The 13,937-nt window shown below is 35.3% G+C and overlaps 1 protein-coding gene across 1 annotated transcript; it reads right to left on the bottom strand.

Moving 5' to 3' along the window:
* Positions 1 to 5: 5 nt before the first annotated feature.
* PG994_013225 (glycoside hydrolase family 76 protein) lies at positions 6 to 1,349 on the bottom strand (the record flags this gene model as incomplete). The annotated part of the gene is made up of 2 exons (XM_066864634.1): positions 6 to 931; positions 1,037 to 1,349. 2 exons carry the CDS (start codon positions 1,347 to 1,349, stop codon positions 6 to 8), a joined length of 1,239 nt encoding a protein of 412 aa, XP_066709595.1.
* Positions 1,350 to 13,937: the final 12,588 nt, after the last annotated feature.

Below are 13,937 nucleotides of genomic sequence, written 5' to 3' on the forward strand. Positions count from 1 at the left end.
CGCGCTCAGACCACAGCCATGGCGGCCACAAGTGCATCAAGTGCAGAGCTGTGGGCGCCGGCGTCGCTGGTGGTGTAAGGGCCGAGCCAGGTCACTCCAAGTTGGTTGGTGGTGACGTTGCGGTCCTTGGCCCAAATCGTGTTCGCGTTATTGAGAATGTAGGTGCGGTAGGCCGGCGTGGAGGCGACTTGGTGCAGGTACATGAGGTTGCGGAGGAAGACGCCCTTGAACTGCGCGCCGTCGGAGCCGCAGTTGGGCTCGCAGCCTTCATACAGTGTGCCATTGCGAGACAGCTTGCTCATGGCGGCCCGGGCGATGCCATCGGCTGTCGAGAGGAGACTGGCATCACCGGTGGCCCTGTAGAGTTCGGCGAGGCCGCCAAGGACGACGCCTTGGTTGTAACTCCATGTGGCCCCACCGTTGTTCTTGCAGTCGTCGGTCAAGCCATCGTTGATCAGCATATCCTTGTTGATCAGGCCGCTTTTCTTGAACCAATCCCATTGTTTCACCGCAACGTCGAGGTAGTACTGCTTGTTGGGCATGCGGTTGGCGAGAGAGGCGGCGACTTGGAAGAACAGCTCATTGGCGATGGCATTGGTGTAATTCGTGACCTTGGACCAGTAGATACCTCCACACGGAGAGGCTCCCTTTCGCATGTCTTCGAAGATGTCGTTGGCCGCTTGGATGTAGGTTTGGTCGCCTAGGCCTTGCACACCAAGGTCGTGGCTGCGGATGAGGGCGAGCGCCCACCAGCCCTCGTCGTCGTAGTAATCATTAAGGAAATCGTCGAAGCCACGTCGGCTTATGACCGAACGTGAGGTGGCTTTGGAACCTTTGGGAATGGAAATCTTGGGAATGCGAGAGTAATGTGACACTACCAGGCCCTTACGGCCAACATCTAGGGTTTTGATAGCACTGATTTGTGTTTTTTCTAAAGAGCTAGTTAGAGAAAGTTCTTTTTGCTGAACAGAAAACAGCATGCCGTCGGGGCGGACAGCATATACCTTCCGTTGAAGAGATGTGGAGGGTGACTTACGTGCTTGTTCGTATGTGTTCTGGATGACGGCGGGGATATTAATGCTAGTCTTTAGCATCGGGTTGAGAGCAGCAAAGTCGGCCAGGACAGTGAGGCAGTTGGCACTGTTCCACCAGCCGGTGCTATCCCACAAGCCGGTCTTTTGGTCGTACCATCCCTGGAGGGCATTCAGGCCGGTGATCGTATTATTTGTATACATTTGTTGGTCGGCAAGGTGGTCGGCCTGTTCGGACATAACCATGAGCGCCCTCGATGTCAGTCCGCCGACGAGCCCCTTGGACACAAGGCCGATTACATATGAGCTGGACACCATAATGAAATGATCGATATAGCAGTAGTAGAGACAGGCGATAAGAAACAAAACAATATCGAAAGAGAAAAGGGGCGTGTTATATAGGGCGATCCAGCCGGGACTTTAAACGGACATCTATGAGGGTCGGGTCACGGCTTAGAGAGACTCATAGATTCATTACTCAGTCGAAGTCGATGACAAGCAGCGGTATGCGGCTGGCGGCATTCCGAGGATTAAGTACAGAAGATCCGGAAAGAGATCATAGATGCGATATATGGAGCAGGGTGACTGCGCCTTGATGCATCCAGACATGTTTAAAACTCCATAAGCCTGATTCGCCTGAGCTCATTAAAAGGCCCCGTGAAGTGTGGCCCTCCCTTGGCAGGAAAGGGGTGTAGGGAAGGCCATTGTGACAGGCGAGGACCCGATCCATGCTGGCTCTTGGAATGTTTCCATTTCTGAACCAGGGCTGGGCAGATCGTCACGGACCAGGGTTGATTGGATGTGGGAAGCGTTATGCTTGCCAGCTCATCTGAGAGCGAAGCGTGCCAACTTAACCTATTAGGTTACCTTAGCTGGCAATAGACTGGGGACATGCACGGTGTGTTGTTGGTTGCACGCGAAAAAAAAGACTTCGTTGCTGGAAAGATGTATCAAATGTACATATCTTGTATCGAGCCGCCTGAAGTGGTGTTGGACGCTCCGAGGTTGGGTACTCCAGCTGTTTCAGGTTAAATTTGAGCCTTCATGCGCGCGCTAGAAAAGATCCTGCGTGCCGGTGGCCGGCGCCCGTTGCACTGCTACCTTAGCCACTGGCAGAACCGCTGTGTCACTCGCTGGTCTGCACTAATAAACAGGTACTACTGTATCAGCATCTTGGCTGGGCTTGGCATGGACTCCGTTAACCCCCTTGCCCCACTCGCTTCCGTCTCCGATCAATCTAATCCTGGAGGAGATCAAGCGGTGATTTGGAAAGAGGCAAGACAAAAAAATCCCGGAGAGCAAAACATTTTGTGCAAATCACTTACAGTTTTAATGTTCCGCTCACCGCTGTCCCTGCTAAAAAGAGCTTTCCTCAGCTTGCACCACCTTCATCACTGGGCTTGGTTACTGACCTCATTCTCAGCCAAGCGAGAGGTGGCTGTACATATGTATTGATACAGTTGATGTTAGGTGCGGCGCTACAGGTACCTCATTGCCGTACCTGAAATCTCCTATCTACCCCTACCTGTCCCACGTTTCATTGCCGAACCCAGACCCATCATCGTTACTACCTGAGGGGAGCCCTCTGCCATCTGGACTCGACTTCTTCAGGTCACTGTTAAATCCAATGGACATCTTTCTAATTGGCCCCGAGAACTCACCATGAGACGACCCGAACCAGCACCGATTCGCCGAAGGGACATCCCGAGGAGTAACAGCTGACACTCTGGTCGACGAAAACACCCATCCATCTGAGCATCCTCCAGTCGCAGCTCCCCAGCTTCCGAATTTGGGAAATTGTGTCATCGGACATTCTTCTGCTGTTGTGTTGAAGGGTGTCAGTGTCTGGGGTGTTGGCTGGAGGACTACCAACTGCGGTGCAACGATCCACCAACCGTAAATCCTTCGACCTGGCGGAGACTAGGAATCTTGACTCGGACAAAAAAGCGCGAACTAACCACCCCAGATGTTCCCGCCACACTAGGACAATACGTGATTGGCTACGATTCGTACATCGCACATACTGACAGACTTATAGGGTCAGTCCCTAAGAAGAGAATACCTGATATGCATGCTGACGGAGCCACGTGGATATTCGCGCTTACGCAATGCACACAAGCGCCCTTAGGCATGACCTTCCGACAACAATTTTGGCTACAACTTCAACTGCGCAAGTGATCACGGAGCTTCGAGGCTAGGAAGCCCCAAGGAGGGCATCGCGCATTCTATTACTCGCTTCTGATTCCGTGATGAGCGGTAAGCAATGCTCACATGCAGACTCGCTCATCTCGTTTGATTATAGCTCACCGGCAATAACAGTTTTCAGCTTAGAAAATCCCACTATTGGTGACGATCACAGTGTCGGCAGTTCCACACCCTACCCCCTCATCATTGTGTAGCCGTGGCTGGAGTGTATGACGGCTTTTGAATATCCAGGGATCATTATAGTCCAGGCTGTCAAGTATTCGATGTTGAGCAACGTCAAAACAAGAGCCTACGTATATGCTGCAAGCCACAGCTGGAGGTCTGTTTTGGGTTACGTGCGAAGAAAGAGCAAGTTCCTATTGGCTACCGTCCTGGAACAGTGACTCACATTCAACCTGCATATCACTAGCAGCCTAATGGAGGTTCCCCAAAAGAAAAGGTCTCAACTCAGCTTCTTGATCTGGCAGCTAGTGCCAGTCTTCTGACTACGACCTGATGGATACAAAGTGAGACAGCACCTTGAGCGATGCCGAAGTGCGTGAAGCATCACGACATATCTTTATTCATGGTGTTACTGTTTGCCGATCAACTTCCTTGATCAACTTCCTTAGGCTCGCAGTACAACAGCGCCTAGTTTCCTCGGGGCAACGGAAGAGCCGAGGACTAATCCCGTGTCACCGCCGCACGTGAAAAAATAACAACCACGATTTAAGCATCATGTTTCTCTTTTCTCCCGAGTCAGGAAGCTGGATGCAAAGAGGGTTGCACAAGTCAAAAGGTGTTATCCAGGCGAGACACGGATATCTACGTGGTCAAGCGATGCCAGTCTTGTGTTGCAACGACAGGTATCGGTGTGTGCGGGCTTGGTCAACTTCGCCATTTGCTTCACGGGATGATGCCTACGGGACGGCGCATGCCCTCGTGACAAAGCACCTATAGCCCGACAGCTGGATCCGCATCGGCAGAATACATGTTCTTGCGAGTAGTTCGGAAGGTCTCTACCAACAAGTACTCACCAAGAGGTTCTCGTCGACAGGAGGCGTATGTTACGCGTCATGTCTGCGCATGCAAACGGCAGCTCGCATGACTTATTGATATGGCCTTCTGAGCTGCGGGTCATATATCAGTATTTCATGTTGATCGTCAGAGTGGCCAAAACCTGTATCCCAGTATACGTTGAATTGGGTTTCCACCACAATCAGGATGGTCAAAGGGAGCCCGTATGGTTATCCGACGACAAGATCGATGTAGTCTGCTGATTGATACTTCACGCACTGGGCAGACTGTGTTGTCATGAGTAACAATGACCACGAGACGTGTTCAATGGCCGATGCAGTCTATCAAGACTAGATAAGGTGAAGAAACCCAATCTCTATTTTGAGAAATGATGTGCCATTCAACTCCAAAATACGACTATATCCGTCTCTATACGGTCGTGCTGGTAAAGTTGTTTAGCCTCAGCAGAGGGCGATCTGGCCGTGACATTGGATGGTCCATTACTTCTAAGAATAGGTGCCTGGCCGCTGCAGACCGTAGGCTTCTTAAGAGATTACTAACGGCAGGCATATGCTATCTTGGCAATATAATTAGCTAAGAGTTCTTAGATATAATACTGCCTTAGGGTGTCAGGGGGGGTTTTAAAGTCTGTGGCAAGACGGACTTATAATGAGAAAATCGTTTTAGTACGAATATTTTTAACTTGCTCATGTTTAATTTTAAAACGATAACGTATCCTATAAGCGAATGTCTCACATAAGCGAATGTCTTATTCTTTTATACCCCTTTTAATAAAATATAAGTTAATTTTATTATAACGTATTTAATGTATTAAAATTAATCGGAATCCTTATTTTTAAATACTTTTATATTATTTTAATAAGTACGCGTATTATACTCGGGCTCTCCGTAAATTCCATAGCGTTATAAACGTGTTTTAAACGTTTTTATATAATTACTCTTTCGACGTAATTCGTTTTATAACTATTTATTAACGTCTTTTTAAAACTGTAAGTTTTTTTTTTAATTTATATATAAAATGATTTTCTATCTTATAGCCGTTTCTTTTTTATACGGCGGCGCCGGCTAAGTATTTTATTTATTTTTCGAAGTGTCGCGTTTTTATTTTTTAAAAGAGTAACTCGGTATATAATATACGTTATAAGTTTTACGATTTAATTAAAACTAATTAAAATAAACGTTAAAAAGTTATTTTAATACCGTACGATACGGTTTTAAACGTATTCGGTTTAAGATTAAACTTTAATCGAATTATTTAAGGTTTTTAATTCTTAAGAAATAAGTAGGCCGAAAGACGTCCCCGGAGGTATTAAAGTACGTAGCTTTATATCTAATTATGAAATAATATATTTCGAATTATATAAAACGAGTCCTATTCTTTAAAAGCTTCTTTATATATTCGAAACGGTGAAAATCGCTTAGAACGCTTTTAAAAACGCTAATAAAAAGTCTTCTTTTAAAATATAAATAATATACGCCCGTATAAGATATTTAATTTCTTTCTTATACGCCCTTTTTAATATACGAAAACAGCCGATATTAAAAGGCTAGAATTTATATAACGAATAAAAAGACATATAAAATATAATAATCGAGTTCTTTTTATAATAGAGCTCGAAAGCTATCGAGTAGTGGCTTTCGTGGCCGTTTAGGACTAGGAGGCGATAACGACCTTTCGTACGAGACTTAATATGTTAATTAAAGTGTCGAATTTAGTCCTCGCCTTTTTTATTCGTAGTTTAATTATTTTTAATAATTACGATCACCTAGTCTTTCAGTAATAGGCTATTTTTATATTAAAAAGAGAGGTGCGTTTTTTTAATAAAGATAATATATAAAAGAATAGTGTAACCGTGTAATCCGACGCCTTAAATAATTATAACCTATTCCCGGTTCTTTTATTATATTACCCTAGGCTTTCTATATTAATCGGAGGTTGTTACGACTATTTCGAACGAGATTTAACCTATAAAAAAAGCCGGTTTTATCGAAGTTATAAATATCCTCTTTTTAAATCTCGTATTTATAAATTATATTTTATACGAAAGTAAACTACGCGCGATACGCGTCGGGATTTTCGTAAAGGATTTTTTAATAATCGATTTTTTAATTAAAACGCGTCCGGAGGTCTAATTATTATCGTATAAAGTTAAAGGCCCAGTTAATACTAACGCGTCCCGCGTCGCGTAAACTAAATAATCGATTCGCTATATCTTCTATACTACTTAACCGGGGAAGAAACGATCGTATATTTAAATTAATAATATATTAAATAATCGCATCTTTTTCGGAATTTAAAAACTTTCGAAAATTCGTAAATATTTCGTATTATATAAGTTAATTATTTCGTCTACGCTATAAAGTTTTCGATAAACCGTAATAAATTAATATAGCCTTTTATATATTTAAAGTTAAATCTTTTTAGAGCGCTTAAAGCGCTAGAATTATATTACTCTCTTTTTAAAGTTATAGTATTTTCGGACGTAAAAGAATATAAAAAAAGGTTAAGGCTATAAAGAAATTTATAAAAGTGAGATATTCGCTTATATAAGATATTCGCTTATAAGATACGTTATATAAAATTATTATAAAGTTTATATAATATTTATTTTAAATTAAATATATAATATATTATAATTAAAATATTAATTAATTAAAGTTTAATTTTTAAGTAATATTTTTTATATATATAACGTGGTTTATTATTAAGTCGATTATATTATTAAGTCGACTACTTTTTTTTAATTTATATAATTAAATTTAATACGTAATATCTTTATAATTATAATATCGATTTAATTAAAAAAAGATTATATTATTTTAATAATTTAAGTGACGTGAAAAAGTTTAAATCGAATTAATTAAAGAGTTGTTATAAAAGTATACGATATCCCTCGAGCTTTTTTAAGCGGCTAACTCTACGATATTAAACCTTTACGCGAAATTTAATATTTATAATATAAATTAAATCTAATTAAAAAGGTGCTTAATAATTATATAATTAATTTAAATATTTAAAAAATACTTTTTAATATTAATATTATAAAAGATATAATTACTTTTTTTAAAGTCGCGCGGCGGCGATCGCGTCGATAAGTACTAAGTTAAACGCTTTATTAATCGTGACTCGAACCTTAAAATTCGAATAAATTATTATTATAATTATATTATAACCTAGACTAACTATGCGACCTAGACCCACTTCTAGCACGGCTTTATAATGCCCCGGAATATATACGAGATATAATATAAGCTAGCCCTACCTAGTTAACGCTTACGATTTATTAACGATGACGGACCTACTCGCTAAGAACGCGATGATAGTTATTAAGGAAGGGGCACGGGATAGAATAACGATAACAGTACTAGATAGCTAGGATAAACTAGACAGCTAAGACGAGATAGTTAAAACGAGATAGCTAAAACGAGATAGCTAGGCTTAAATAGGCTAGGATTACGCGAACTAGACGGATAATTAACCTAGGTTATATAAAAATAAGATAAAGGGATAATATATTTAAAAAATATTAAAAGCGGACGGATTACGGTAATTTAAATAAGTTAAAAGAAGGGATTATTAATTAACGGTATAATCTTAAAAGAAATTAATAAAGTAAAAATAAAATATATAATAATAAATAATTCATTATATATTTTATATAAATACTTTTTACTTTTATAATTAATTTAAATATTAATCTAACTTATTAGTAAGTTAAATAGCTTTAACGACTTTATTATACGAATACCTTCGCTAGACCACGTTTATTATTACCTTACGAACTAAATGCTATTACCTACTATATCGACAGGGTATTTCCTTTATCGCACGTTTAAATATTTTCTCGTATTATTAATATAAACCTAAGTACGTCTTACTAGGTTTTTTTTAAAACTCGGATAGCGTTTGTTATAGATTACTAGAGGGCTTTTTACGAAAATATAGGTATTATTTCCGGCTAGTTCGTATTAATCGTAAATATTAAAACTAAATACGATATTTTAAACGAAAATATATAGAATTTTAACGAAACCGGCTTTATAATAAGTATAATTAAGTTAATACTCGTTATAATACGTATCGATTATTATAATAAAACGAAATTAGTTTAGCTTAATAATTAAGAATAATTAACGATTATTAAATATATTAATTTATGAAATTAATATATTTCGCCGTTTTTAATTATTTAAAATTAATATTACTTTATAAGCTAGTTTTATAAATATAATTTACTAGGCGATTAAATAATTAAACTAATAACGAAACGAGTTTAAATTAAATTTAAAATTTTAATAAGTATATAAAAGTATAAACGAAAAGCCCTCATCGTTTTTTAATTTTAAACGATTACGAAACCTATATTTCGGCCGAATTCGAGAAATATTATAAAAACAACGATACTATTACGCTTAATATACTTCTTTACTTTTTTTACTTATTTTAACCTTTGAATATAATACTTTATTCGCTATTAAAATATATTTATTTAAAAGAAATTAAGTTATTTATTAAAATATTAATAAATTATATTATAAATTTAAATTTTTTATCGCTTTTAAAACCGCGTATTTTATTATTTTTATAAAAAGTAAAATTAAATTTAAATTTAATATATCTAGTTTAATATTTTATTATTTAAACGAAATAATTAATAAGCTAGATATATATTTTTAAACGTTTATATTTAACTCGTCGCGTTTAAAAACAGTTAATACTATTACGATTAATAGGTTAATCCTTCGCGGGGTAGCACTTAAGGCGTGGAATTAAATAGAAATAACCGTTTAACGTACTATTACGACCTAGTCTAAGCATGCGACCTAGAACCCACTTCACGGCACGGCTTAACAATACCTCGAATAGTTATATAAAAGACTTAGTATAACTTTAAGCCCTATTATATTAATATTACCTTACTAGTTAGCGAAACCTTACTAATTAGCGAAGCTTTACTAGTTAGCGAGGCCTGCGACGACTAACTACGACGATGACCGTGTAACGAACTGAGTTTTTAAAGAAACTAAGTAGAACGTACTAGGTTTATATTAGCTTAAACGAAATAATATCTAGGCGTATAATAAGTTTTTATACTTATTAATATAATAAATAATAACCGTAACTTGAATTATAAACTTAAAAATATAATTTAAAGTATTTATAAAAGTTATTAAGGTATATACCTCATTTATAAGTTAAAATAGATATTTAGATTAATTATTAAAATAAAGAGTATCTATATAAAATATAAAGGGAAACGTTCGTAGTTATATATTTAATCCTTTTTTTATTAATTTTTTTAAATTACTTATTAATTTATAATAATCCGTTATTAGCTTACGGTAATTTATTCCTTAAATTACGATAATTTATTCCAGCGGGCTTACTCGAGACGCCGTGATTTCGTAACGTCCGTTTTTAACCTTTATAGGTATACGTTCGTTTTATAGTTTGCCGGAGAGGCGTTATACTAGGCCGTCGGCCGCGGAGTAGGGGTGAGTTCGCGTTAGTATAATTAGCGGTTCGGTCGATATTAGTAATATCGTAGCTTAGTCGGGGTATCGTAGTTCCGTGCCGACGTTTTATAAATTTAAGCTGCGTAATTAGGCTAGGTTATAATACTATCCTCTTTTTTTTAATTATTTTATTTTTAAAATATTAAGTTTTATAAGTACCTTTATTTTCTTATCTCGTTAAGTTTTAGTAAATTCCCTTTTTTTTATTTTTATAATATACGCTTATTATATCGTTTAGTCGTATCGAGAAATCTCGGTTAAAAAAAACTATTACGCGTTTAGCTTTTATTATTAATATAGAATTTATAAGCGATTTAATTAATATATTTTATATTCGTTATTTTTATTAAAACTTAACGTATCGTATAAACGAGAAATCGTTTCGTTATTTAGAGTGTATCCGGGTTAGTCGTTTTTATAACGGTATTTTTATTACGTTAGCCTTAACGAAACTAATTATTTAATAAAAAAAGCTAGAATTAGAAGAAGTAAACGTAAAAGAGGCTTTATTTTTATTATAAACTTAGTTATTTATTACTTTAGGTCGGCTAGCCCGTTTTTATTAAATAAAAAAGGTTATAGTAAAAAAACGCTCGGAAGCGTTTCGTTAAGGGATATAAGAACTAAACGAGGAGGATAGTATTCCTCTTTCGATTATTAATTAAGAAAACTTTGTTTTAAGTAATTTACGCTTTTTAAGTATTTTTAAGAACGTCGATTAGTTATCTCTTAATTTAAGCGACTTTTCGGAGCCCGGCCCGTTAGTTCCCGTCGTTCGAATTCTCGAAGTTCTTTAGCGGCGTTTACTAAGTGTTTTTTAAGCTCTTAGGTATTATTTTTTAATGGGTAGCCTTTTTATTTAATAAGGTATTTTTATTTTTAATTAATCTTTTTTTTATTAATAATTTATTCGATTTCGTATTCGTATTAATTTATTTCGATTTTTAGTTATATATTAAACGCTATATATATTAAGGCTAGTTTAAATAATAAAATATAAAATATAAGGTATATTTATATTATTTTAAGTAGCGATAATTAATAATTAGTTTTTAAAATAACTTTTATAATTTTAAATAGTCCGATTTTTTTAAAGTCTAGTTTATCGCTAAACCGTTTAGTTTTAATATTATATTATAAGAGGTAAACTTTTTTTCCCTCTTTAAAAATTAATCCTTTTAATTTTATTTAATCGGCGTACATTTTTATACGTTTTTAAAAGAAAGTAAAGTTTTTTTATAACGATATTTAAAATTGTTTTAATTTTTTGATTTATATAGTCGCTATCGGTACTAGTTCTCTTTTTAAAGGTTATTTAGCGATGTTTAGGTCGAACCCGTAGTTCGCCCGAAATGGTAATATGCGTATTATTTCGTTATCGGCGCTATTATACGCGAACTAGGTTATTAGTAGTAGTCGTATTTAATTATTTTATTTATTATTTACGTAATAGCGTAAGTATTATTTTAAGGTTTAGTTTATACGTTTAATTTAGCTGTTAATTTAAGGGTAGTAAGTTATAAATAATTTATATTTAATTCTTAATTAAGTTATAAGTAATTTTTAAAACTTAGTAATAAATAGTTTATCTCGGTTTAAAATAATCGTTTTAGGTAGCCCGTACTAGTTAACGATCGTCTTTAAAAATATATATACGAGGTCGTTAATATCGCTTATTTTTTTATAAGGGAGGAAATAAATATACTTAGTAAGTTTATTTATAATAATTAAAATATTATCGTATTAAACCTTCGTTAGGGGTTTTTCTAACGGGGGTAGTTTAATAATGAAGTTTAGCGTAATCGTCTTCTAGGCCTTATTTAGGGGTGTGATTAGTTATAGCTCTCCGTAAGGCTTATATTTAGTGGACTTCGCTTTATTATAGAGGTTGTAATCGTTAATTACCTTAGCTACGGCGGCTTTTAAGTTTTCGTAGTCGAATTATTTAAGGATATGTTTCTAAGTTTTAAATATTCCTTGGTACTTATACGCGAGGTGTTCGTGGAATTCTTGGATAAATTTTAGACGGCATAGCTCTGGAATATAGGTCTTGTTTCGGTAGTAAGTGGCGCTATTTTAAGTATTAAGTTAGTTATTAGCGGGGTTTAGAATATGTTTCTTAAACTTTTTTATTTATTTATCGTAATATTATACTTTATTAATAATATTTAATTACCGGGATAGTATAAAATTATTATCTTAGTTTTATATAAATAGCGTTCGTATTTTTAGGGGAACGTTTATTTTATAATCTAGTTATTAATTAAATATATCCGCTTTACTATTCTCGTTATTTTTTTAATAAATAATAGTAAGGTTAAATCTTAATAAGAATTTAAATTATTATATTTATTATTTATTTAACTCTTTATTAATAATGAACGAGGTAAGGTTTTTATAATCGGTATAAACCTTTATTAGGGTATTTATACCGTTTAAATAATATCTCTATTTTTTATAAGCTTTAATAATAGTTATAAGCTTTTTATCGTAGATTTAATAGTTAAGCTCTAATCCGTTCAATTTTTTAAAAAAGAATATAACCGGGTGTAGCTTCCCGTTATCGTCCCGTTAACTTAGTTAGCTTCCGATTACGTAGTTCGATACGTCGGTCTCGACCTCGAATAATTATATAGGGTCTGCTATACGAAGTATTGGTTCGTTAAGGATTTTCTTTTTAATAGCCTGGAAAGCTATTTTTTCCGTGTTTATCTATCTGAATAGTTCGTCCTTTTTGGTTAGGTTCGTTAGGGGTGTCGCTATTTTATTAAAGCCGGGGATGAAGATCCGGTAGTAGTTGGCGAGTCTTAGGAAGGATCTGATTTTTATAACGCTTATAAGCGTGGGCTACTCCTTAACTGCTGCTATTTTAAAAGGTTCTATTCGAATCTCTCGGGTGATACTATATATTTTATAAAGGTAATTATCTCTTTATAGAATATACTCTTTTGGGGTTAATTAAGAGGTTAGCGTTTTAGAGCTTTTATAGGACCATGGCGATATATTATCGGTATTCGTTTTTATTCTCGGAATAAATTAGGATATCGTCGAGGTAAATAACGATGAACTTATCGAGGTATTCTCGTAATACGTGGTTAATTATATTTTAAAAGCTGGTTAGTGTGTTAATTAAATTAAAAAGTATAACGAAGTATTTAAAGTATCCGTATTTTAATTTAAACGCGGTCTTTTATTCGTTTTTTCCTTAATCCGGATAAAGCCGTACGCGTTAAGTAAGTCGAGGGCGGTATAGACTTTAGCTTTGTATAGCTTATTGCGTAGGTTATTAATAAGGGGAAGGGGGTACCGGTTTTTAATGGTGATATCGTTAAGCTTTTGATAATCGATATATATTTTTTATTTAGGTATTCCGTCTTTACTCTTTTTAGGGACGAAGAGTATAAAGTATTTAACTAGTGACGTAAATAATCGTATATATCCTTTTTTAAGGTTTTCCTCGATATATTTTTTTAAGGCTTATTCGTGCTCCTGGTTAAATCGGTATATTAGTATAAAATATAGTTCTTTCCTTTTTTTTAAAGGTATTTTATAGTTTTAGTGTGTGTATTAAAGCAGTTTAGTTTTTAGTTTTCCGTTAAAGAGGTCGTTAAACTGTTTATACTCGTCCGGTATCTGTACTGTAACGTTTATTTTAAACTCTTTAGTAACGATATAGGCTTTAAATATTATAGGCTCGCTCGGAGCTCTTTTCGTAAAATACCGCTCGGTAGCTAAGTCTTTTCTTGGTGTATCTTATTAAAGTTAGCCTGTTTTTTAATTAACTTGTAAATTATTTACCTGTAATTAAGGTATCCTTAAAATTATATTATAACTTGATATATCCGTGATATTATATATAATTTATTCGTATCGTTGGTTAATAGTGATAAAAAGGTTCGTAACTTCTTTCCGTATTATTTTATTTTTGTACGTTATAAGTTTTTTATCGATGGTTTTAAGTCGGTAAGGGGCGTCTTTTTTTTATTATTTTAATTTTAAGCGATTAACGATTCGTGGTGAGATATAGTTTTTTTACGCTCCGTTATCGAGTAGCGCTTTAATATAAACTTTTTTTACGTTTATTATTAATATAATATGCTCGTAAATGTTTCGTTTATTTATAATATAGTATAGGGACTTATTTTATCCCGCTTAGTATTATTTTTT

This window comes from Apiospora phragmitis (assembly GCF_038363925.1).
Source record: "Apiospora phragmitis strain CBS 135458 chromosome Unknown utg000011l:1.0-3236445.0:1.0-3240683.0, whole genome shotgun sequence".
Classification (NCBI taxonomy): Eukaryota; Fungi; Ascomycota; class Sordariomycetes; order Amphisphaeriales; family Apiosporaceae; genus Apiospora; species Apiospora phragmitis.